This window comes from Myodes glareolus, chromosome 5 (assembly GCF_982192425.1).
Source record: "Myodes glareolus chromosome 5, mMyoGla1.1, whole genome shotgun sequence".
NCBI lineage: Eukaryota > Metazoa > Chordata > Mammalia > Rodentia > Cricetidae > Myodes > Myodes glareolus.
In genome coordinates this window covers 114,649,823-114,677,021 of record NC_142030.1, presented here as the reverse complement: position 1 = coordinate 114,677,021, position 27,199 = coordinate 114,649,823, and the positions used below count along the sequence as shown (strand labels likewise).

The window sequence follows — 27,199 nt, the reverse complement described above, 5'->3', positions numbered from 1 at the left end:
GTAGATCAAATGTGAGAGAAGCAATCAGCATCAAGGAAAGGGGATGAGAAACGTTCATCCTTCTGTGCTGGGATGAATAGGAAAGTCAGAGCTAAGTGAACAACATGAGGCATAAATACAACTTTCTAAACAGTTCTACTTTCTGTCCTTCTCAGAAAATGGCAGCCACCTTCAGAGCATTAAAACAGCAAAACCTCAAGTGTGCTGATTCTTGACATCAATCAAATGTTGATGTTGGGCTGCAAAAGCCCAAACTCTGAGTAGTAGAGCCCTCACATGAGCCAGAAATGCCAGCCTCAATACAGCACTGTAACATGAGGGCCTGCTTGTTGGGGTTTCTGTCCTGCCTAGTTTCCACACCCCAGTAAGCCCCAAAGAAATTACACAGAGGTCTATATTAATGATAAACTGATTGGCCCATTAGCTCAGGCTTTTTATTAACTCTTATAACTTATATTAACCCATTATTCTTATCTATGTTAGCCACATAGCTCAATACCTTTTCAGCGGGGCAGATCACACCCTGCTTCTTTGGTGTCTGGACAAGACTACAGAAAGAGCTTCCTTCTTCCCAGAATACTCCTGTTCTCATTACCCTGCCTCTACTTCTGGTCTGGTTGTCCCACCTATACTCCTGCCTGGCTACTGGCCAATCAGCATTTATTTAAAACATAATTGACAGAATACAGAATTGTCCCTCACCACAGCATGTCAAAAAGCAAAGAAGTTCTAGAGTTTGGAGAAAGGATTGATTAAACCTACAAGTTTGACTAAAGACATTTCTACTGTAAAGAGACAGCAATGCCAGGCTAGGGAAATGGCTCCCTGGGTAAAGTACTTGTTTCTCAAACATGAGAACTTAAATGTGAATCCCCAGAACCCACATACAACTGGGGTGCAAAAACTTCCTAGTCTATAGTTCCAGCACTTCCCAGTTGGGAAGTGAAGACAGGACAATCTGAGGAAGCTTGCCCCTGCTGACCTGGCATTATACGGTGAAAATAAGCAAGAGATATCTCAAAGAAGTAGAAAGTAAAGACCAGTACCTCAAGCTATCTTCTCATCACCTCATGTATGCCATGGCTCATGTGTGCCAGCATTATACATACAAGAACACACACAACACAAATATTTCAAAAATAAATTAAAATAAAATAATGAAAGTGAACAAAACCAAACTACAATTTTTGAGCATCAAGAGAATAATAACCGTTGGGTGTTCCAGAGGTTACAGCTGATGATGTCATCAGCAGGTGAGGATGTCATCAGCAGGTAGTTGTCACTGCTGGCACCATGTGTGGCCCCCTGTGGACTCGGCTGTAAATTCCTCTGTCTCCTAATGAACTGCCAGTACCTCACTCAGCTGCCCACTAGCATCAGACTCACTGAGTTAGGTAGAGAAAGAGAGGAATCACTGCAGTGTAAATGACATACACAAAAACCCTCAACAGCACTGAATTTAAACAATAAGTACAAATGCCATTAGAAATGGCTGGCTTCTAAACCTGTGGAAACAGCTGGACCTGCAAGGCAGCTGCTGTGGGACGGCTGAACTTCTGTGATGACTTCCCAGGAGATGGGAAGGAAGCATTAACCGTCACAGTTCGGAGCTGTACAAGGGTATGTTAATAAGTACTTGTTGAAGGTGGTAAAGAAGGTGGTGGTTGTAAATACTGTTTAGGTAGCCTCCTATTATCTGGTGTATATGACTGTCATTTGTGTCCAGGTAATCAGTGTCTAAACTAGGACATCAGACAGTGGTTGAACACTTGTCTAGCAAGTATAAAGGTTCCATATCCAACACCACAAACAAAACAAAACTAAAGTGGGATGCTCTGCCAAGTTCTATCATACCGAAACCTACTCATCCAGTGGTGTTCAAGCATTAGTGTGTGCTGAGAGAATTTCTAAAACCCAGAGAGCTGACCCACACCTAATAATTTACTCCACCAAGCTGTCTCATTGATGCGGCTGCTACTATCAAAGGAAAGGACATTTAGAAGCGATGTGCTCAGAAAAGCATCTGAGATTTATTTCTGCTTTTTCCTAACTAAAAACCAAGACCTAGAAGTCAAGTCTAGGGCTTAGCATGAAATATTCTCTTGAAGAAAACAGTTTGCTCCTATGAATGATTGGGAAATCCAACACTGACCTTGTCAATCTGATGTGCACAGTCACCTCGAGCACCCAGACGGATTAGGGTTAGGGCAGCGAAGAGGCTCAGAGAAGAGAAGAATACATTTCCGTTTCCTTGACAGTTGTCCATTTCTCTGAATAAGTCGAAGCCAAATTCTGCATTTGCTGCAGCAAGGGAGGCCATTGTGAAACCCAGTGTTGCCTAGAGGTCAATGGAGAGTTAAATTATCTCAGAACACAATTGTTTGTTTGTAAGTTTGTTTATTATTATTAATTCAAAGCTTCATTTCTTCACCCTTGTGAGCAACTACCAAATAGCTGGGGACAGAAAGAGATGATTCCTTTGGTCCTGCATCCTTGGTTCTAATACTGTAAAACTTGCTTGGCAACAATCAGGAATATGCTTCTTTTCCTCACCCTGACATAGCAGAAAAACCAAACTCTCCTGTTCGCAGTGTGAGTATAATCATGATTTTTCCTTGATGGATGCTCTATCCTCAGTGGTACTTGCTGACCTGTTTTTAAGATGCACATTCATGCACTTACTAATTTCAGATAGCCTCAGGTTTTTAAAGAGAAGTAGAACAAAAATATGACTGAATGCAAGAAATACTCACAGTCTGCTCAACACAGCCTTTGTTTCCTAAGCCATCCTCTTGTTTATCAGGTCATTCATTCCCTCACACTGGCCCGGATGGCCTCTGTTCATATCCACAGGATCATTACTCACCAGGATTTTTTGAACCATCTTAATTTTAAACACAGTTCATCTTTGGTCTTATAAATATATTTGCCTTTTGAAAGATCATTGTCTTATTTTTTATTTTTTATTTATTTATTTTTTTAAAAAAAAGAAAACAAAACTATCTTTTTCATTATACATACCAATCCAAGTTCCCACTTCCTCCCTTCCTCCCATCCCCTCCACATACCCCCGCCACGGTCACCCACTTCTCTGAGAGGGCAAGGCACATTGCTTTGGGGAAAGTCTATCACCCTCCCTACTATACCTAGGCTAAGGCTGTCTGACTTTTTAATAGAAAAATAGTTATTGCTTTAAAAATATATAATAAAAAGTTATTGTATAGTTATTGTTACAAGTATCATTACCATTTTTAAGACCTTTCAAACCAGAGGTCTAGATTTTGCTAGAAAATTCAGTTATGCTACAATAGCAAATATAGGATCATGGAGTAAAACTATCCTATAATTCCAATAGCATTGCTCATGAGATACAGAATAGTGATGCCACCCTAGAAATCCCCAGGGACGCACTCAGGGATTCTTTGAAGACTTTCTCCACAGCTTAGTAATTCCTATGTCACAGGAGACCTGGCTTAGGCTAAATGAATTTGGATGGATGCTCCATACTACTCTCCTTGAGTGCTACTTCATCTGGTACCATGGCAGCCATTCAGGAGCCCAGCACTGTGTCAACCCTATTGTTAACAGTGGCATGAATTGGAGCAAATTTTTCACTCTTCTAAACTAACTTCTAGTTTATTCCATGAAATGATCCTAGAACGCTAGCAGTAGTGTGCAGTAGAAAAGCATGCATGTTGCCACCTGGTACTCTAGAACTGGGGAAGAACTTCATGTTGGTCACCAAGTGGGAGAAGCAAAAGTATGGGAGATAGAGACTGTCTCCAGAAACAAGACATAGCAAAGTATGGGAGCTAAAGACCATCTCCAGGAAGAAGACACAGGTAGCATAAAGTAATATTCTAAAATGCCAATTTTGCAAGTTATGTTCCAGGAACATAGAATAAGAAAAAATCAATCATATTACACACACACACACACACCTTATTCCAAGAAAAAATATCTACTTTTTTACATAAATTATTTAGGAGGCTAGATGTAGTGGCTCATGCCTTTAACCACAGTACTCCAGAGGTAGACACAGGCAGATCTCTATGAATTCAAGGCCAACCTGGTCTATACAGTGAACTCCAGACCATCCAGGGATATACAGTGAGTACCTGTCTCAAAACAAACAAATTAAAAAATCAGCAAAAAAGATATAGCAAAATGTAATTTAGTGAAGGAGAAGGAACGTGTAATTTAGGGCTAAGAGTGAAGTTCAGTGGCCTAGAACACACAAAGCCCTAGGTTATCCAACAATGTCAAAATCAAAACCAAATAAAAATTACCCGGAAAATTACTAAATGTATTTCATATTTTATCCAACTAATACAGGGAAAGGAGCACTGGTGACTACAATTGGGACCACAAATAAAACATTCTAGCAAAAGAAAAGAAGAGAAATACAAACTCGGGCTCTGTTTGGGTTTAGTAGTGACAGATCACCGGGTGACCCTGACATTGTCTATGGTCCCAGAACCGTTTAGGGACTTAATTGCATTTTGGTCTTGGGAAAGAGTATCACAACTATAGCTTGAAAAATTATGAACCAAATAAATAAAAGCATGAACTATAAAAATGAGACATGCAGCGATGTCTTTCACTAAGTTAGATGCATAAGAATGTCATTACTTCCCCAAGGATGGAGGGTTTAGAACCTCTCTCTTTGGAAAGATCTGGCGGCAGAGCCTCGGTGCAAACGCAAGGCAGCGCTCTGAGAAAGCCCGTGACAGCAAAAGCACAGCAGTCCTTCCGATTACACGGGCGATTGTGTCCATGAGTTTGTTCAAAAACTCTGGACACGGTGCAGGCTAGAATAATTAAAAAGAAACTAAAAAGATTTTTAGGCCCATGGAAGCTATCAGGTAAAATTATATCACAAGTAAAATACCAGTTCCTCCCATTCTTTACAAAGTATGTCTTACTGATTTACAGTATGGGTTAAAAAAAGAATCATTTCTGACTTTTCAACATTATTCTTCTTTACAATCCAAACAATAAAACTTTTAGTCAACATGATAACAACTCACAAAATTGTTGTTTTATCAAAAAGGAAAGAAGAGAAGCACAGGAATCTGCTCATTGAAAAAAAGTTACATTACTAATTTCATCAGATAAAGTAGACTTCATGGCATAGAAATCATACTGATAAAAAGTTATTACGGAAAAAGATGAGTCAAGACATTCCTAGACAATATTAAATCCTGAAGCCCTAACTTTTCAAATGATGGATAGCACTAAGTACCTTCAATTGCTCTTATACAAACAGGCTCACACATGTTGAAGATAAATTCAGAAAAATTCTACTTTACATAACTATTTTTTTTAACTTTCTTTGTGTAAAGTGGACTCTATGTTCAGGAAATGAAAGCAAGACTCCTCTTCATTGAAGGTGAAGACTGCATTCCATTGACAGACATCTTAAGACTGACTCTGTGACTTTATGTTCCAAAGTTCCAAATGCTGAGAAATGCGTAAAAATCAGCATCAGAAGAGCTTTCCTTTCTCCTATAATAATTTTTCAGCAACTTAAAAATAAATATGTAAAATGCCAACAAAAAATACTGTTTAAAAAAAATACCAGTGAGTAGCAAATGTTTGGCTCCTAGGTATATAACTAAGCAACTGTCAAGGAAATTAACTTGGATTCAGGCTACAGAAAGTATGGGTTCCTACCGTGTCACCCGTACACTAAGCTACAGAAGGAGTCCCTGCAGTCAGTACACTGTTGTTGAGATGGTATAATGACAAAAAAAAATTTCTTTTCAATCATAAAAGAATTTGACTAGAGAGAGGAATTTTTCATTTAATCCCCAAACACCGCATTCTTGTGTTTCTTGAATAGACATGTCTGCTTAGTATAAAATTACAAAATAATTTAAAAGTTCATAATTTAAAGTCAATGCAAAATAGAAACTTCTTACGTAATATCTTCAATTCCAAATTTCAGACAAAAATTTCAGCCCCCTGAAGGTTATTTGGTTGCCTATAGAAAGTTTCACACTGGCAGTGTGCCTTCTCTCCTCTGGCGACAATGTGTTTGTGAGAAAACAGAAGCCAAAATCCAAAAAATACAAATATCACCAAAGCTTTGTTTTAATAATCTAATTAAACTATCAAGAAAATAGTTTTAAAATGAAGCATAAACAAACCCAGACATTAAATAACCTCAATAAAACATGGAATTAGAATGATTCTGTTTCATAGTCCTAAAATTGTATCTGATCGTTAAGATACATGGTTTAACTGCATGGCAAAATCATATGTAATCTTAGAGTAGTTTTAAATTATGAAAGAAAAATTAATTGCTTATTATTATTAAAATTAAATTATATATGAGGACAGAATAACTACTAAACAAATTTTATTTTATTTCTTACCAGTACTCTAAATATTGTATTGCAAAAATTGCTGCTCACTACAAATATTCTCAAATATTTCCATGGTTTTAAAAGTTTAAACTTTGATGAACTTCTAAGCTTGTAATTATTAATTCTATTAATTCTATTTTAAAGAATTGGCAAATTCCAACATATAGTGATGTAAATAGAAACACTGGAAATCAAAATTAGATGTGTATGTAATTCTCAATTTATCTATTTAAAGACTGAACACAAAACTTTGACTGATAACTGATCTTCCACACTGTTACAAGCACCATGCACCATTTTCTATGATAATAGCAAGTCAAAACCAGTCTGGAGAAGTCATGAACCAGAGAGAACTGGAGAGCATTTTGAAACATTGATGCATGTGATGTCTCAAATACAGAGAAGTAGCAAGATTCATTCATTCTCTCTCTCTCTCTCTCTCTCTCTCTCTCTCTCTCTCTCTCTCTCTCTTTCTCTCTCTCTGGACACTGAGAGCATTTACCTGACTGTCTTCATAGAGGAAGTTGCAGCTGGTTGGGTGCGTCTGGAGAGTTCCCTGCATTACTCTGAAATATAAAGCCTCTGACTCAGACACTCCCTTTTTCCTACTGTGATGACCACAATACTTTAAAAATAATTCCACTGAGTGAAATTGTGCTCAGATCTTTCATAAAGCAAAGTGAAGAAAATTTGTAATTAACTATGATTTCAATTCAAAGTTGTCAGAATAGATATTTTTCATGAAACTGACTGAATCTGAAATTATTATAATAGTATTTTTCAAACATGTATATATAGCATTTTACTTATGAAATTCAGTGGCTGATCTGTGATATTGCTGTCTTCTCTGCCACACCCCTTTAGTTTTAGCAGACAACAAGAAATGCAGTAGAGTGCCTCCCCAAAGACTCATTTTTTAGCAACTTGGGAACTAAGGAATACTGCGTTTGAGAAAGACAATGAGCTGACTCTTTCTCGAGAAGCAAGCTTATATTTTAGTTAGTGATTCTGAGTTGACCTCATACGTTAGTCCTGCAATTCCAGCATTGTCTTCATTTTTATTGTATGAATTAATACTAACATTGAATAAACTTGATCATTTAAGATTTTCTAAAACGAATGTCCTCTCAAACCATTGGACAAATGGAGAGAGACCGCTGTGTTCCTCAGAAGAGAAATAAAGCGAAGGGAAAACAAAAATCAAACACATAGGAAAGATAATGTGATCACCATTGCCATCACAAGGCAAGGACTCTGCTCTGAAACACAGACCATAAGACAATGTCTGGAGCTCCTCTGGATAAACTTCTCTCACTTGTGATAAATACTGAATACAAATAGAAAGTGTAATATATTTCTCTGGAGGGAAGACAGTGAGATTTTAGAGTGTTGTGAAGAATAGTATACTGAAAACATATACCATGCTTTCACGTGAAGTGATGTCTAGAGAAAGTCATTAGCAAAAGGCAAAAATGAGTGATGTTAGCATGCTGGGTAGACATCTGAAGAACAATTCACAGTTCAAAGCAGCTGAGGGCTGTTATTTGCTGTAGGTGTGAGGAAAAGTGGGGAAAGTGGGGGCAAGTATGAACGGCTGTTTTATGTGACAAGCTTGGTGGTCTTGCATCTGGGCTCCTCATTATTTAGACCAAATGTAATCTGAAAACAAAATAAAGAATAAATTACTGGCTCTAGTGTTATTGTTTTAGCTAGGCAACTCCACCATTGTGACCTTGAACAAGTTACTTAATTTTTTGGTGGATCAAATTTAATCTAACAAATAATAATTCAAATTAATTTGGTGATATATATATATATATATATATACATGTATATATACTTACTTATAGAATAAGGCCCTGATAATTTCAATTCCACCTTCTTTATCTTCACTCTGCCAACAACTTTACCCTTTTTTATGTGCCATATATTATTGCAGTGAAAGTCTTGGTCACTTCATCCATTTTTATATAGTAACTTACTGCACAAACCTTAGAGTTTTGCAACTATTATCCCTCTGCTGGGTAATTTTGCCCCTATTGGGAAAATAATACAACAGTTTCTACATAGAATTTTAATCACAGGAGGACTGGGAAGTTTAGACAGATGAGACTGAACGTTCAGCACAAATGGCAGGGAGAAGTGATCCCTGAGGTGTATGGAAGACGCTGTTGAAGTAAAGACCCTCCATTCTAGCTCAGTGTTCCTTAGATTCCTAGTATCAGTATCCTGAACTTCCTGGGTCCAAGGTGCACATTTATAAAGACTCATCCACTTCCTTCAGGTACAAGTCTCCTCACAAGACCTCTGCTTCTCTAGGGCATCTCCAAACCATGCTCCACACAGAACAGATTCAATTCTCACCAGAAGATATTCTATTTCCCTCAAATATGCTATCATTTAATGTATAAAATCTCTTCATCAGGACACAGAACTTAGATTTAGAAACTAAATAATCACCTCAAAAATATGCATGCAGTGTGATAGCCTACCAAAGACCAATCCAAGAAGGGTATGTGTATGAGGATGTTCTTGTGGATGAACCCACCATTCAGAGTTTCCTTAGTCCCCATGAGAAGGAGAGATGTTTCCTTGAATACAGAATTTGGATAGAAGTGTTGGGAATTCTGAAAATGTTCTTTCTGTGAAGTTATGTGAATACATCAAAAGCAACTTTGTGTTTCTAAGTTATGAATCAATTTTTTTTAAAATCTCTCCAAGCAAAGAAGGAATTAAATCAAAGGTAGGTCCATGGCTCAATGTATATAGCTGATTAGAACTCTAATTCTGCTATAAAGTTTTGATAGGGGTAGACTGGAATTCTGAGTTAAGGATGACCAGGTCCTGAGAAGTGTGCACAATGTAGCTGAGAGGGTTAACAGCTACAGCCTATTGCAGAGGCTCACTGAACTCCTTCTGCAATTCCAAATCAAAGCAGAACTGCCAGTCATACAAACTGCACAAGCAGAAAGGGATTCTTCTAAGGAAACAACTAGAGATACTTTAGAACTGTGCACATGGCCTCTGTCATGTACCACTGGCTTGAGATTCAGTAGTGAACTCAGCAGTCACCCACAGTAGTGGATAAGAGAGGCATATTTGAATATGAAAAACAGCAAAATATTTACAACAGCATCCATACACATGGAAGCAGTTATGATAACCACAATTACAAGCAAAACTTCTGCACCCTGCTCTGGGCTTTCCAGCACTAAATGTCTATACCATGCATTTGGCAATGAAGCAGGAGGCTAAAGTGAGAACCTCATTCACCACTATTGAAGGAATCAAAGTAGTCATTTCTAATCAAACTTGTTTAAAAAAAATTAAAATTAGGTCTTATGACTTTCCTTAGGTGCTGTCTCCCGTCCAGTTGCTCACTGATGCTTACATGTCACTTCTGGGGTGGATCCTCTATGACTCAGAGCACAGCACTGTCTCACAGAAGTTTACAAGCATTTAGGTTTCCATAAGGTTTCAAAATAGTATCTGACTAAGATGATTATTATGTGGCTTGTTCAGTTTGGATGTGAGAAAGATTTAAGAAGGCAATTTCCCACCTCTACTCTTTATAGTATAATAGTTTAAAGATAATCTTGCATATAAATCAAGAAACAGTGTTCATGAGCCCATCTTAACGTTTCCCTCTACAAGACTATCTCAAAACTAAAAACAGCTGATTCAAAGTTTAGTATTCAATTTTATTATACTTTGGCATTGATCTCTTATGGCCCAATTTTTCCTCCCTTGGTAAAATTGGCCTGAAATAATTATCTAAAGCAGAATTTAAGACTCAATTTTTATTATTCATTATACTCAATGCTCTTCTGTGGCCCTAACTTTGGCTTCCTTTTGTACCATTTGTTGTCCGTGCTTACTCCTTCTTCTTCCGAGGGGCTAGTAATTTTCCAGAGAAGTATCTATGGAGTTAATCACTGTACTCGACCTCTCCAGATTCGTCCCTGAACTGAGAAAGTGTCAGGTAGCCTGAAACTGGGCGAGTTAGCTCATTCTTGTCATTCTGCCAGCCTGTCCTCCACCCTACTGACTGGCAGTGGAAAGTCACACCACACCGCCCAGATTTGCCCTGTCACCCCACAGGCTGGAGTTAAACCAGGGAAACTTGTACCCTGAAAAATGATCAGATGTACCAAAGATGTCCAATCAACTGCTCACACTTCGGCCTGCAGAATATGCCACACAAAGAAGATGTTGTCCTAGAATGAATAAAGAAGGTGTGGCACATATACACATTAGAGTTCTACTCAGTGGTAAAAAACAATGACATCTTGAATTTTGTATGCAAATGGATGGAAATAGAAAACACTTTACTGAGTGAGATAACCCAGACCCACAAAGATGAATATGGTATGTACTCACTCATAAGTGGATTCTAGCCATCAACAAAAGACATTGAGCCTATAATTTGTGATGAAAAAATTAAAGCTTATGAATGGATTTCCAGTTTTTTCTTCTAATTATGGTGATAACTGACTACAGTGATTCAAAATCCACTGAAGTCTCTATCCTCTATCTCCATTGTAGAGATAAAGTTACACATGACTAGAAGGTTAAATAAAGGCAAGGGACTCAAATGACATAGCAACTGGAAAATCCTTCCGGGATTACCAAGTCAACCTTAATTAAAGGTTGCGTATTGTTTTCTTCTCCACTCTACTCAGAAGCCACACCCACTCCAGTGCCTGCAACAGTTTGTTCACTACCAACCAATCCCCGAACGACAGAAGTCCAAGGAGGAAATCCCGGCGTGGGGACAGAACTGAAGTGTCCTGTCAGTCTTTCTCACCTGCCAGACAATTAGAACCCAAATTTCCTTCGATCTTGCCACTCTCTAAGTACCTCTGAGGCCACACAAGTGACAACGACTTAAGCTTTACAGTGGGCTGCTTCCACTGGCTTACCAGAGGCTCACTATGATGTGGATGATACCCCTCCCCTTAAGGAAGCTTCCCTGCCAGCTGAAACCACCTTGAGGGGACTCCCATGTTTTTCATCACACTGCTTGGTCCTTCATCTGCACTTCGTCCTGGAAAGCACCATTATCTCTCAGAAGAATGCCACTTTCAGGCACCCTCTCCGGTGCCCACTGAGCAGGGCTGTCCCTGCACCTTCTGTCACACCCCGTCTCATGCTTTCTACCAATGAAATACTACATATGAGTTCTTTATAAATACCTCACAGAAATGTGTCAAGTTCTTACTTGTTTAAACAAAGAGACTCAGAAATAAAACAATGATCTATCTGAACCCAAAGTAATTCTCTTCTCCAGTGTTAGGGAACGACTTTTTAAACAACTAAGAACATATAGTATATGTACTTGAAAATTTAAGTTTGTAGGGAAAAGAAATGCTTGGTGGGAAAAAGATGCTAATTTTGAAATCTTTTACATTTATATGGAGTAGTTAAACCATAGAAAGAACACAGAATCAAAAGGAGAAAAGCTGGTTTTCTTTGCTTTATGTTTAAAAACCACCTTTAAGTGAGAACATGTGATAATTGTCTTTCTGTATCCCTGAGAACTTAGACAACAATGAGGACACTAAGACATCTAGTCTACATGGGAAGTGGAAAAAGACAAGATCTCCTGAGTAATTTTAGAGCATGAGGACCTTGGGGTTGAAGAGGGGAGGAGATGGGCAGGGAGGGGAGCAGAGAAAAATGTAGAGCTCAATAAAAATCAATTTTAAAAAGGAGAAAAGCATGTTGAGCATGTTGTCAAGAGACTTTGGAACATTTCATATTTGAAAGATGGCATTAATGAGGATTAACTAAGGATTAACGAATTATGGTTGGAAAATAATTATTCCTAGGAGATAAATTGTAGGATTGCATGCTTTTTTCCCCTGTAGCAGTAGTTGAATCCAAAGAATAAAACAAAACAAAAAAATGTTGGGTTAGGCACTATGAGTATGGAGTTATGTATTATAGTTTAGTGTTAACAAGCCTGCATTAAAATGGTGAACCATAAAATTCTAATTAAAAACAGCACAATAAGGAGAAGAAACAAGTCTCTTCACTGTTTCCCAAATTAGAGTTTGCTTCAGGACCATAGACATCAGTCCATTTTCTTCCTTCCTGCAAATTCCTGCAACTGCTTAAGATGTGTGCACCTTAAATCCCAGCACTCAGAAAACAGAGACAGATGGATCTCTGTAAATTTGTAGCCAGCCTGGTCTACAAAGTGAGTTCCAGGAAAGGCTCCAAAGCTACAGAGAAACCCTGTCTCAGAAAAATAAATAAGCTGACAAACTCTGTAGGCTAACAAAAGAGAAGCTAAAAAACTTGACAGACTATAAGATTTTGGAAATGACTATAAAGGAAGCTGCAAATTAAATATATTCAATGAAAACAGATTACATGAAAGCTACTAACACATTTGAGAAAAACCCTAAGACATAAAACACAGTTGTACAGTTGTAGCTATATAGTTATGCCGAGGAACAGGGTGGTGGGAGCAGAATGCTTGCTAGCACAAATGAGGCCCTGAGTTCAGTTCCATGTGTTTCAGAAGAAACAGAACTGTAGCTAGACTGAGAGTGTAAAATCTCTCTGGCAAAGGAAGAGTAACACAAAAAGCACAATAATGAAAAGGAAATTGCTTAATTAAAATAATTCTTTCAAACTAAGGGAAATACTCTGCACATCATAAAATATGCCAACACATTGCCTGAAAGCTGAAGCTGTGTGTGTGTGTGTGTGTGTGTGTGTGTGTGTGTGTGTGTGTGTGTTTACTATATCCTTTCCATTGATCTGAGCTATTTATTTGAATAAAATCTTGAAGGAGCAAGTTCCAGGACTTAATTACACATTGTACTGGGATGCATTCATTTTAAGTGATTGCATGTTTTGTCTGTTTTTATTCCTTAGTACATTTTTGTGAGTGTTTGGAGGGCCAAACACAAATGAATTTGACTAATCACTTGTGTAAATATTTACCTTGTCTTCTTGCTCTACTTCCTCCATACTCTTCTGATTATCCTCTACTTAGGAAACAAATAGTCTTTAGCTTTCACTCAGCAATAAATCACATGACAAAGTATCCTTCTCAGACATTTAAATGAATGCAATTGTCAAGACTGCTAATCTCCTTCTCTTGGAAACCCAGATACTGAAGGCTATATTGATTTTCATTTATTTGTATCATGTCATTTCATCATGTTGCCATAGTGACAATCATAATGAATAGTAATGAGCAACAAATGCAAATGCCAAAACAACTGAGTCATTATTATTGCCATTAATTAACCATCCTCTCTCTTTGGATTTAGCTCTGCTAACATTTATGAACAGATTAATGGTGAGAGCTTTCTAAATAAAATTCAACTCCAGTTTCTTAAAAAGGAAAAGTTTACTTTCCAGTTTAGAATTTCAACTTCCCAAATGAATATATTATTTTATGAAGGTATCACGATCATTATCTATCTTGAGAAATCATCAGTCCAAGTGACTAAGATAAATACAACCAATATACTTAATTTAGTTTATCTATTTACTTCTATTTTTCATATTTAGTAAGAGTTTCATTCCAAGTTTCAGTGACAACCATAGTTTCTATTCAGAGTCTGCCATTTGAAGTGTGACTTTAAAATCATTCTTGTCTGAGTAAAAAGTTTGAGAAAGATGGCAAATACATCAGAGATGAAGAAAGGAATGCTTTACATTTACATATATAATTATATTTATAATCACAAAAAAATTAACTGCTGCAAAAATCATTTAGACAGTGATGCTCCCCTTACCCTGGAGTTTGTCTAAGAGAACTAATGATTAGTGAAATAATTTGATTAAATGTGCACAAATTATTAAGAAAGTACAATAAAATTATGTTCATTGAATGAACCAGTAATAACTGAAAAACAATATTTCAAAACCAATTTAAAATATTCCTATAATAAGTGAAAACAACCAAATTGAATATTTACAATCAAAAGCAACAAAACTTAAAACCAAATTGAGGACTTGTGAGATGGCTTAAACAGTCAGAGACTTAACGCCCATGTGAAAGGCTTCGTGACGGGGAGGTAGGTACAGGAGATTCTCCTGAAAGATCTGCATCCTTCCCGTCTCGTCTGGATCAGTGGTCTCTGGTTAAACGAGAGACTCTGTCTCAAAAAAAAATTAATATGAGGAGCAATAAGAGGCCATTCCCCACCCCACATACACACAAATACCACAAACAAAATAAATAAAATGTCACTGAAGAATAGTATAATAGGAAGAACAGGAAGAAAAGTTAATAAACTTAAAGAAAAATCAACAGATACTTTATGAATTAAGCAAATGAGAAAAAAATTCCTCTTTATTTTTTTCAAATAACCAGTGTTTCAAGGACTTGTAAGACAACAATGAGAGACCTAATATTGGTACCACTGGACAATGAGGGAAAATGAAAAATACCAGAAGAATGTATTATTCCTGTCTGAATTATGACTTCTATCACTATGATAAATAAACACCATGACCAAAAACAATTTATTGGACAAAGAGTTTATTTCACCTCACAGATCACCATCCATCAGTGAGGGAAGTCACAACAGGAACCTGGAGGCAGGAACTGAAGTACAGGCCATAGAGGAGTATCACTTCCTGGCTTTGTCCTCACAGCTTGCTCAGTCTGCTTTCAAGACTACCAGCCCAAGAGACACCACCGAGAGTGAGCTGGACCCTCCCATACCAAACGTCAATCAAGGAACTGACACCACTCTTCCCCATAGGTTGGTCTGCTGCCAGCATGTCCTCAGTTGAGGTTGTCTCTTTCCAAATGGTTCAAACTTGTGTTAATTTGACAGAAAACTGGCCAACACAATTGACCACTTGTCAACTTGACACTCAAACAAATCACTGTTCAACTAGAACCTTACCTTTTTCTTTTGTCCCTAAGATGGCAATCAATATTAATATCACAATATAAATCATCCAAACTTCTAAAGTCTCACAGTCTTTAAATTTTCAAATGCTTAAAAAGTTTAGCCTCTTTAAAAAAAACCTCTTTTAAAGTTCAAATTTTGTCTAAAATATCTAAAGTCTCTCTAAAATTGCAAAGTCTATTAACTCTGAGATTATGTTAAATAAATAAATAAGTTAAATACTTTCCTACTGTAAGAAGGAAGAATGAGGGCATAGCTACAATCAAATAAATTCAATCCAGAGTTCAACAGTAGAACTCATTTTGTGTTCCACATCTGGGACCACTCTGGGCTCAAAGGGTCTCTGGCTCTGCCCTTTGCACCACATAGCTTGTCTTCTAGGCTCAGGCCTGTTCAACTCTATGGCTGTTGCTGTCCTTGGCAGTTTTCTCATACTGGAGTCTTCACTGAAACTGAGCTACACTTTCACCATTAGCTTCCCCTGCACTCTCAGTATCTAACATTGCCAACTGGTGCCACTCCTCCACTTCTCCCCAACAACACTTTAATCTTGGGGCTTCTACTACTTGCCTTCAAAACCAGTACCATCTTGTAAATTCTTACACATTAACAAATTCAGCTTCCAAGTTGGAGTACAGCCTTGGACACCCCTGGAACGCAGCCTCTGTGTGCTGACTCCAAAGAAACCCTCCCTGGACGACTTCTCTTCAGTGATGCCAGTCTTTAGCATAGCTGATTCTTTAGTCCTAGCTGACCAGATCCACAGATTATAATTTAAAATATCAAATTCCCTGATAAAATCTTTTAGTACCTCTCAGACATTCATCTGGAACTTCACAGGCCAGTCTTCCATCATCTACATTGCTCTCAACAATCATATCTCCCCAAATCCCACAAAACAATGGTCGCTGAGTAGATTTTCCAACCCAAAGATCAAATGCCACCACAATCCTACCCAAAAACACATGGTCAAGTCTTTTGCAGCAAAAGCTTATTCCAGATCCCCAGTTCTCTCTCAGGTAAATTTTCTATTGCTGTGATAAAGAACCAACCAAAAAAAATTTGGGATTGAAAGAATTTATTTCACATCACAGACTATTGTCTATCCCTGAGAGAAGTCAGGGCAGGAACTCAAGCATGGCGGGAATCCTGTAGCAGGCACTGAAGCAGAGGTCACGGAATAATTTTACTTTACTGGATTATTCCTCACAGCTTGCTCAGCCCTCTTTCTTAAAGCACCCAAGACCACCATTCCAAGGGCGGCACTACCCACCATGACCTGGACCCTTCCACATGAATTATCAATCAAGAAAATTCCTCACATGCTTGCCTATAGGCAAACCTGGCATGGATATTTTCACAACTCTCTTCTCAAATGATTCTAGTTTGTGCCAAGTTGAAATAGAGCCACTCAGTACAATTCAATGTCTATAAAATCCCTATGTTTCAAAGCTGGTGAAGGAAATATGAAAGTTTGCAAAATATAAGAGAGAAGAAAAGAAAAATAGGAAGAAATTAAGTGAGATGAGGGATGGTGGTTAATTCAGAAACTCACTGGTAAAAATACAGAACAAGTCTCTGTGAAATGCTCAACTATACGAGGCAAACTTCCTCCACTGAGAGTCAGGAACCATAGAAGAAATAGAAGAAGGGCAGAAAGCTGACAGAAGCCTTAGGTCATGGAAGACCAGAGGAGAAGGGTGTGCTATGTGCATTAGAGAACTGCCATCTCATGAATTCACAGCAACTGTGGTGGCCTGCACAAGTTCAAGTTCCTCAGCATTTCAGCACAGAGACTGAAGAGAGTCTGAGCCACATATGGCTTCTAGAGAAGGGAAAGTCAGTGTATTTTAAGGATACAACCTCTGGTAGGTCTACCATGCTCCATTGAATGCCCCACAGCTATGAGTACACAGGAGCACAAATCTGAATAAGGGGTTATTAAACAAACAAAAGCAGAAAACAGAAAGTTGGGAAAAGGTAAAAGGCAGGAAGTAATCTGGGAGTAAGAAGTAGATCTGGGAGTGGTTAGGGGGCATAGGCAGATATGATCTCTGGTGATTTGAATGAGAATATTCCCTACAAACTCATACATTTGAATACATGGTCTTCAGTTAGTTGAACTATTTGGAAAGGATTGCAAAGCACAGGCTTGCTAGAGAGAGTGTGTCACTGAGAGTGTGCTTTGAGATCTCTCTCTCTCTCTCTCTCTCTCTCTCTCTCTCTCTCCCTCCTTCCCTCTCTCTCTCCCTCCCTCCTTTCCTCTCTCTCTCTCTTTCTCTCTCTTTACCTCTCTCTATATCTCTATCTCTCTCTCCCTGAAAGAGAAAATATAAAACATAAATTGCTGCCTCCATCTCCACCTCTGCCTCTACCTGCCTGGCACCACTCTCCCTACCATGATGATCGTGGATTAACTTCCCCCTGAAACTATAAGGAAGCTCTGAATTGAATGCTTCCTTTAATGTGTTGCTTTAATCATAGTTTCTCATTGCATCAACAGAATACTAAGATATGATCAAATTACATTTTATGAATATATTAGATTATCAAAGAATTAATACGTTTTAAACGGCTGGAGAGAAAAGTTACTGTTATTATAGAGGTCCTGAGTTCTGTTACCAGCACTCAACATGGCAGATCACAGCTGTCTTACTCTGATTGCAAAGGTTCTAATGTCTCTGGCCTCCGCAGTCAGGCACACACATGGTGCAAATGCATCCATACAAACAAATCTCTCAGACATTAAAAATAAGCAAAGTCCCTCTACATTTCTCTGAATTTTAATAAGTGCTGAGAAAAACCTAAACAGATTTTTATAGAATAAAACAATTCTAAAATTTAAATAAAATATGAAGGCAACCAAAATGACTAAAATGATTTTAATAATAGATTTAGAGAATTAGTATTCAAATTCAAGGGTTACTGATTGAGGAAGACACATAAATCAATAAAAATCATGCAAGACTAGAAGAAAATTCAAGTCTGATCTGTTCTGAAATATGTGCAAAGGCAACTTTGTATAGAAAGTTTGTTTGTTCAATAAATAGTCATGAAACAATTAAATATGACCTCCCTTATAGTTTGCACAAATTGGGTAACTAGAGACCATAAATCTATATCTGAAACATAAAACATAAGTCATAAAAAGTTTGGAATACTACATAGCAGAAATTTTTCATGATTTTAGACCAGTAGAAGATTTTAAAGCATGCACCAAACATATAAACAGAAACAGAAACATATAATTGATCTATTAAACTTCATTAAAATTTAAAAGATTCCTTCTGTTAAAGACATTGTTAAGAGAATGAAAACCATATACTTTGGCAATATATATTTTAAATAACTGCAAATATAATTATCTGGACCCACCAATTAAAACTCTGGGACTGTCAAGATATACTTCTGACAATATAAAAATGTTGATATATGAAATTATTCACCTTAGTATTGCTTATGTGCCACAAATAAGAAGTTAGGAGAGGACTTTCTGCTCTTTCAGGTGACCTGAGTGTGATTCCTAGCACACACATGGATGCTCCTAAGTGTCTGTAACTCCAGTCCCTGGAAATCCAATGCCCTCTTCTGGGCTTTGTGTGTACTAGGTCTGAGCACACACATGGCGCATTGACATACATGCAGACAAGACATCCATACACATAAAATAAAATTAAATATTTTAAAAATCCAAAGTACAATAAACAACCTCATTATATAGGAAACAGTCAAATAAATTATGGTATGTCCACGTAATTGTGGTGTATGGGGCTTTAAAGAACAAAGTAAGAAATTTTGAACTAAAAGTAAGATATTTTCAGAACATAGTAGTGAAAATAAGACAGTAATAGTCGCTTATGCACTGCCTTTCAGAGAAGTAAAAAGGGATTATAAGAAAATGCAATGCATCCTTCTACTCAGTTGTTTAAAGGAGCATCCTGAAGTGAGAAATACTGGTGCTAAGTCATTCTTCGTATGTAGTGCACCATATCAAGCACATGCATGCGTAACTGTGTCTATATCCTCCCTGCTACACATGAGCGCTGGGTTTCTTACAATTGTCCAATAAGGTTAAAGAGAAACTGACACTAACTGTGGTATTTCCTTGACTTAAATCAGAAATAGTTTTATACTAAAATGAAAGGACATTATTAAAATGATTCTTACTATAAATCCAAATATCAAAGTCAGATGCAAGATTTTGCATAGCAGCCAGGCAGTGGTGGTGTACACCATTAATCCCAGCACTCAGGAGGTATAGGAAGGCATATCTCTGTGAGTTTGAGGCCAGTATAGTCTACAAGAGCTAGTTCCAGAACAGGTTCCAAAGCTACAGAGAAACCCTGTCTCGAAAAACCAAATAGATAGATAGATAGATAGATAGATAGATAGATAGATAGATAGATAGATAGATAGATAGATAAACAGATAAATAAATAAAATGTGCATGGCTAGTATATGTACAAGGATTTTTTGAAAACACAATACCCATGAAAGCAACAACCTAGCATTGTGGTGTTTAGTGTTGTCAAGAGAATCCAGAATTATTGGAAAGCCAGACTTCTAGGCATGCTTGTGGGAGATGATTTCTCTTTCTCTTTCTTTTTAAATTTCTCACTCCAAACCTTTCCATATACCCCTCCCTGCTTTTCTTCAAATGCATGGCTTTTTCTTTCACTTATTGTTACTGCATGTATATGTATAAACATACATATTTCTAGATATAACCTGCTCAGTCTGTATAATGTTACTTATGTGTCTATTTTTGGGCCTGATGACCATTCAGGACTGAACAATCAATTGTTATGCACTCAGCTTTCTCTGCTTCCCGACTGCAGATGTGACAAGCAGCTGTTTCAATCTCCTGCACCTTGACTTCCTCACCATGATGAACTAAAGCAGGACCTGTGAGCCACAATGAGCTATCTCACTTTTAAATTGTTTTCAGAAGTAAGTTTTATCACCACAACAAGAAAAGAAAGTAAGACAGAAGAAAGCTATCGTTTGCTCCAGCAGAATCAGTGCCTCTGAGCTCTGAGGACCAAAGTTTTGCAGAGTGGCTGCCACAAAGAAGGAGAGCTAATGACATGGACAGACCATCGCAGACAAAAGAAGAAGGTCAATATGAAAAGTAATACATGGAGATGTTAGGAAAAGTGAAGGAGAAAGGTGATGGTTTCAAAAGAACCTACAAATGTGGTATAAAAATGATAGAAGTCACTGCAGCATGGGAAGTTTAGACTTCTGGGGAAAATGGACACTTGATGGAGCATGCCCATCTGGAGTGCTGAGAAAATGTTACCCTATGATTACCAGGAAGGTTCACTGACTCCACAATTTATTGACTATTTTCATTTCTAGAGGTATAACACATAGTTCTTTCTTAGGGAACTTAGGCCATGTCAAAGAAAGCAGGCATCAAACATGCCAAGTTTTCTGATAATCTGCTCAATAGTCATTGTCTATCTTTATTCAAAATAAAATTAATTTGCAAAGGAACTATCATTCTTTAATTAAAATCTATTTCCCATCTCCTGTGCAGAGATGAAGAGACACGTATCAAGTGACCAAGAGTTGTTAAAACAGAGGCTCCTGGACCAGGCTGACAAGAAACTTTTGAAAAATAATCTCGTGGCACCTTTGTTGTATGTCCATTTTACATTTTATTTGTTAATTTTTGGAGATGGTGATGGCATGCATCCATATGGGGGGGTATAGAGAAACCTCCTTGTCTTCTGAGGACAATTCCAACAGAAAGAACAAAAGAATCAGAGACATCTATCCTGATAACTTTAAGTCACCCGGTGAAAGGCCAGTAGTAACTTGTTCACTGAACCTACCTGAACCTCTACACAAAAGATCAAAGGTTATTTCTCAGTTGTGTGAAAGTTTTCAAAGTCTAAAATGTAAGGTAAATCTCTAATGATTGTAAGTAGTGATCAGAAGGGAAATGGGGCTTTCTAGAAAGAAGGAAAAAAGAAATATATCCATTGATATTGGTATGTCTAATGAGGTTCCAGCTATGAGTTTATTCAAGGAAGTTTGGCTTTATCTAAAATGATCAGAGAAGTCAATGAAAAAATAATGTGGCTACTGTGTAGATTAGATTACACATTGACAAGAGAAGAAATCAAACAAAAAGGGTTATTTCTCCAGTCCAGCCAAGAGTGACAGAGGTAAGGAGCATGGAGCAGTGGGGACTTGCAGAAAAGTGAGACCAAACTTCAAAAGGAGAGTCCTTTAAGCATTATTTCTTTAACTTTTGAAATTATAATTTAGCTATGTTATTTTTCCTTAGCAGCATTCCTCCCTAAAATCCTCCCTAGCTCTCTTTCAAATTCATGGCCTCTTTTTCATTAATTGTTGTAACATGCACGTGTGTGTGTGTGTGTGTGTGTGTGTGTGTGTGTGTGTGTGTATTCTTAAATATAGTCTGCTAAATGTTACCTTCAGGGTAACTGGATGGATTTGATTTGGGAGGGGAAGGGAAGAAAATGCAAGAAGATATCATGTGGATTTTGGTTAACAGATAAACAAGTGTTCACAAGGCTAAAATGTGAACTAGATTGAGATCTGGGGGCCCGAGTCTGCAGGTCTTGTCAGCTGCTCTTGTAAGAGTTGAATCCATGGTTAGGAGTGCTGGGAGCAAGTAAAGTACTCCCCTAGGACACTCACAGGACAAAAATAAAGAATAAAAAAAGGCAGGGTTGGTGGAGTTTAGGAGGAAAGATCTTTGAGAACCAAGGAGTAATTAGTGGTGGGGCACAGAGACTGCTGAAGGTGCAGTGGCAGTTCTGGGATCACAAAAACTGAGAAACAACCATGGCCCTTGGCACGATAGGTCAGTGAGGAATATACCAAGGCACTTTGGATGCAATGGGGAAAGCTGAAAACTGAATGAAAGTTGAAGATATAAAAACAGTATTGTTGAGTTACTGTTCAAAAGCCTTTGCTACCATGGTGAATTTGGGGACCCAAAGTTCCCTGGATCATTGTGGAGTTCTCACATAACCAACACAACAGTGTAATAAAATGCTGAAGGAGATGATTCATCCTGCAAAGTGTTGAGAAAGGGCTGCCTAGATGACGGCTCAGCAGATGAAAGTGCTTGCCTGAGCAGACGCTGAATTCAATTCTTGAAACCCACGGTAAAGGAGAAAAACAACTTTCAATATTTGTTCTCTCTCCTCCACCCCATGAACACCGGCACTCACGGGGATAGAGTGGGGAAAGCGAAAGGACATGTGTGACATGAAAGTGGAGTGAGAGTTAATGGTGGGAGGAAATGGATTAGACATGGGGAGTGGGCACTACAGCGGGGATGAAGGGAGTAGAGAATTTTAACAGTAAAATCAGGTATGAAAATACCACAACAAAACTTTATACTTTTGTGCTAATTTAAAAATACAAAGGGCTGACTTGATCACTTAGTCATGAAACCCGAATGACTAAGGACAAGAAAAGCTGACTTCTGGAAATTCCACACAAGCAGTGTCATGTGTATATTACTTACACACATATATTATGCACACACAATGACAGCAAATAAAAAAATAAAAGAATAAATCTAAAAATCTATACATAATTAAAATGTGGATATAATACTCTGGAGCTTAGAAGAGACAGGAAAGGAAATTGATTGGCCAGTTTCTCTTTAGTCAGAGTCTTTAAAACCCTCTAACAGAGTAATAGTTTGGCAGCAGACTGGAAAGAATCTTCCAGGCGAGCTAGCCAAACTCCATTATTTCATGCACCTGTGTGTCACTCTACCTGACATAGTTAGGAACAAGACTGTAAGTGCCTGACAGAAAGCATAGCCGGTCAACCAGCACTCCTCGGAGTCGACATCCTGGGAGAAGTCATTTCTTCTCCCCTAAAAATTGGATAAGTTTCGTTCTATAGCCAGTCTTCCCTTAGCTCAAACCCCTCAACGGCACGACAAGTCTCTGCTTTCATAACTTGGGACAGTCACCCAACAGCAATCAACTGCACTGCAGCTCTGCACAGTGACCTGTTTAGCAGCACAGGTCAAACTTGTTCTTTTGTGTGTTCTACAACTTGGAATATGTTCCTAACTTAAGGAATTCTCAAAGCAAGACATGGGAAATGTCAGAATTCAAAATGCCCTAAATTAACCATTTGACTCAGGGAAATAACAAGTACATACTCAAAACTGACCTGTAGGGAAATTCTCTGAAATTTCAAAACAAAATAATGAGACTGAAGCAGAAGAAACAGCACTCTGCCTAGTGACCAGTAACTGCTTTGCTAAACGTAAAGTCCACACTGCAGGTTGCAATCCATTAAATTTATATCCCTGTACCGTCTACCTTTCTCTTCTGGGTTTCTAATATTTAAAGTACTTTTCAGGGACACCTTATATTTTCATATGACCTTAACATCAACTCTTTAAATTTGGACCAGTGAGCCTCCTTTAGGTCAAGTATCTTACAAACTTCAATCCTATTACATATAGCATCTGGTTATGACTCATCAGGATTATCTTAAAACAAATTTATTTTATGTTTTCTCTCACACACAGTAAATTATTTTCCTAATTTTAAAATATTAAACACTTTAAACTGACTTAAATATGAAATGACTTCATGTTGTGATTTTTTAAATAACCAGCAACGAGAGAAGCTCAAGTCTTTTAATGTCTCACAGGCATCATAAACGTCTTATACTGAAACATAAATTTGAAAATTTCCCAAATTCATTCTTCCTCTCCCAGCTTTCCTCACTGCAGGAAAGGGCACTTGTGTCCTGCTAGCTGTTTGGGTGTGAAGTCCAAATGGCCTTATTACAAACAGGGCTTTTGCAGACTTAACTAAAAATATGGAAATAAGTTCATCATGAAATACTCAAGTGAAGCCTAAATCCAATGCTAATGTCCTGGGCGGAAAGAGAGATGGGGACAGAGACGGACAGGGACAGAGAGAGCTCGGACATAGATGCAGAGGACAGAGCAGAAGCTGTAAGAGGAAGCAAACCCAACCAGAACTCTCTAGGGTCTTCAGATGTGATACACTTCCTGATACTTTCATTTCCCATTCATTAATCTAATGCTAAGACAACACATGTGTGATTGTCTGGAGGTTATTTGACTGGTCTTGTTGTTACGTGATATAGGTGTGTGTGTGTGTGTGTGTGTGTGTGTGTGTGTGTGTGTGTGTGGAGCTGGATATTTAATATACATAATCTTTTACCACTTTCTATTGGGTCATATGCATTCCTAAGAGGTTTCAGTATCTTCCAATTTTTAACCTCCACATCAGTTTACTAATCAGACTTGATTAAACTTGAATGTCTTGGCAAGTGAATTCTGAATTATCACATAAACACCAAAATTTAAGAGATGAGAGAAAAAATGCACAATCTTATATCACAATGTCATTTCTTATTTAGGAAATGCTGTAGACAGTTTGGCATTGAATATGAAACTAAAAAGGTGTGGTTAAGGGAACCACTCAGAGAAAGAGCACTTGCCTAGATTGTTCAAGGCCCTACGCTCAATCTCCACTACATCCAAAAGGCCATGAACTATGCTAGAATTAATTTAATAAATTATTCAAAATCTTTGTCTACTAGCCTTTCTCTACCCTAGTTCTATTTGGATGTATTTTCAGCATTATCATAGGAGAGGTTGGCTTTACGCATATTATAAATACTCAGAGAATAAGTCCACACTCTGAGCCCAAATCTACTAACAGACAAGTGACAAACATTGACAAGGCAGGATGAAAAGTCCACAAAGACATGTCAGATGGAAATGGAGATAATCAGCAGTAATACAATCAAGAAACAGTGGGAGGTGAGAAGGATCTCGGAGGAATAGAGGAAGGGAAAACTATAATCAGGATAAGTAAAAAGAAATTATTTTCAGTAAAAATTGGGGGAAAGTACTTGCTGCAAACCTTGAGCCTGAAGAGCAAATAGAATCAGACTCTGTACAGTGTCTGTGCAGAATGAAAGAGAAGGAAATGAAAAACCAACTAAGTCACATAACAAAATAAAATAGACACTTAAATGTAAAAAGAAACATTGTGAAAGAAAAACATGCATATAAGAAGCCTGATTTCTTTTCCACCCCTGGGTCATGATTCTGTGGGAAGAAAACTGAACATTGTTTCCTTAACATCACTTTTAGTTAGGCAAGAATCAGTAATGCCAGTATTATCTAGAGCATAATTTTTCAAAGTGTAGATTGTGCTTAACTGGGGGAAATAAAATGAATTTAGTGATGAATACCAGCACTTAAAAACAAGAATAAATAGTTAATTGATAAGACAAGATGGGGTAGAGTGGAGTAAATGGGATGGGATGGGATAGGTCCAAAGGGGAAAATAGAATACAGTAAGGCTTAGAGCCTGCTAGCAGTAAGCAGAAGAAAAGGATATGCACACATGCAATTACAATGTTCTTGAAAACCATGAATTGAGTTACTTAATGGCCACTATCCAAGACCTGGTTCTATGTTCAATGAGGATTTACTAAAGTTTGGACATTCCTTTACATTTTTCTCAAAAAGTTAGAGATCTATGCTACATCAAGACATGGACTCCAGCCCTATACTCTTAGTCTTCCTCCTCTATGTGCCTGCTGTCTATGAAGACCCTGTTGGAGATGTGGGCTTTCTACTAAATAGAGTCTGGAACTCTCGTCATTTTTGTTCCCTGGTGAGAAGCTGAGGTGCTAGAAAAGTGTGGGCCCATTACATATAGTCACTAGGATTGCTATGAGTTTGCTCTTTGTGTTATTTTCCTCAGAGAACCAGGGTGATGTGAGGAGTTGGTCACTAAGCAGTCACTCAGAACTCTTTCCATGCCACTGATGCTGCAGCAGCTTCCTGCCATCAGCTGTTGCCTCCCCAGGGTCCAGACACAGATCAGAGAAAGGCTAAAGGCAGACATCACTGTTATCTTGATTGAGTTTCAGGACCAGGTTAGACCAATGTGTTACAATGAAGCCGAAAGCATCTCTGAGAAAGGGCCTTGTAACATTTTGCTTCATTCTTCATTAGCTAATTGATCCTATAATCTACAAAGACATGGGATCCAGCCAGTCATCTGTTGTCACTAAGTCTTTGAGTGGTGACATTGAAACAAACATAGAAGATAAGCAAATAGAACATGGCTCTAATCCATCAAAACTTTTTTAAAGATTAGGTGTCAAGAGAGATTTGGACCAAGAGTCAGAGTTTGTCAGATGCTACCCTAAATACATCCTTAAAGGCCTTGAATAGATTCAAGTAGTCAAATATGGTCTAAAATGTTTGATAAACCACACAGTCATTTCTTGATAGATCTGGATCATCTAAATTTACAACGTAGAATTCATCCATGATTTGGTTTAGTAAATAAAGACACCTCATGACTCTCACAAGCGTTAGCATCACTGCTGCTTTATGGCTGCGGTTCTCCTTTGTCAGCAGAGCGGACATTTTCAGGTTCCTCTATCTTTCCCCATGTGAAAATCATGAAACAACTGCTACACAGTCTTTGACATTACAAAAATAATAAAATTCCATTTTTTTTTCTTTGAAGCTGACTAGGATTCTGTAGCCCATTGGTCAAATAAATATAAAATAGCATTTGGAAGGAAGGCAGTGACCACACTGTCAGCCCTGGATGATAATTTACAAGTTGAAATCTCAAGGCATCTATCTTCCTTACTAAGAACTTGAGATGCATCACCTGAAGATGAGAGTTCTGAATCTCTACCCTAACGTTGTTCAGAATGCAGGGGAGACGTGGGCCACCATGTCTCTTAGAAGAGACTGTTGCCAGGCTTTAGAGGGCCTTTCAAAGGTGACCTAGCTGGGCTCACAGTTACAGGGAAGTGTTTCACGGATCCTATGCTGAGTCCTGCATGTGAGCCTGACAAGCACTACCACAGCTGGTGACAAGTCACGATGTGGCATACAGGAAAGTCCATTCC

The 27,199-nt window shown here is 38.0% G+C and overlaps 1 protein-coding gene across 3 annotated transcripts in view; it reads right to left on the bottom strand.

Moving 5' to 3' along the window:
* The window catches only part of Serpinb7 (serpin family B member 7), a 64,011-nt gene that overhangs the window by 22,103 nt on the left and 14,709 nt on the right, over positions 1 to 27,199 (bottom strand). For 2 of the 3 annotated variants that reach the window (XM_085688403.2, XM_085688402.2), the window contains exon 2: positions 2,153 to 2,338. In XM_085688403.2, the coding sequence (XP_085544529.1) occupies positions 2,153 to 2,320 (168 nt within the window). In that variant the 5' untranslated portion in view covers positions 2,321 to 2,338. Of the gene's footprint in view, positions 1 to 2,152; positions 2,339 to 6,873; positions 6,926 to 27,199 lie in introns of those variants that run through there. The other variant, XM_048443733.3, reaches the window with a different exon arrangement.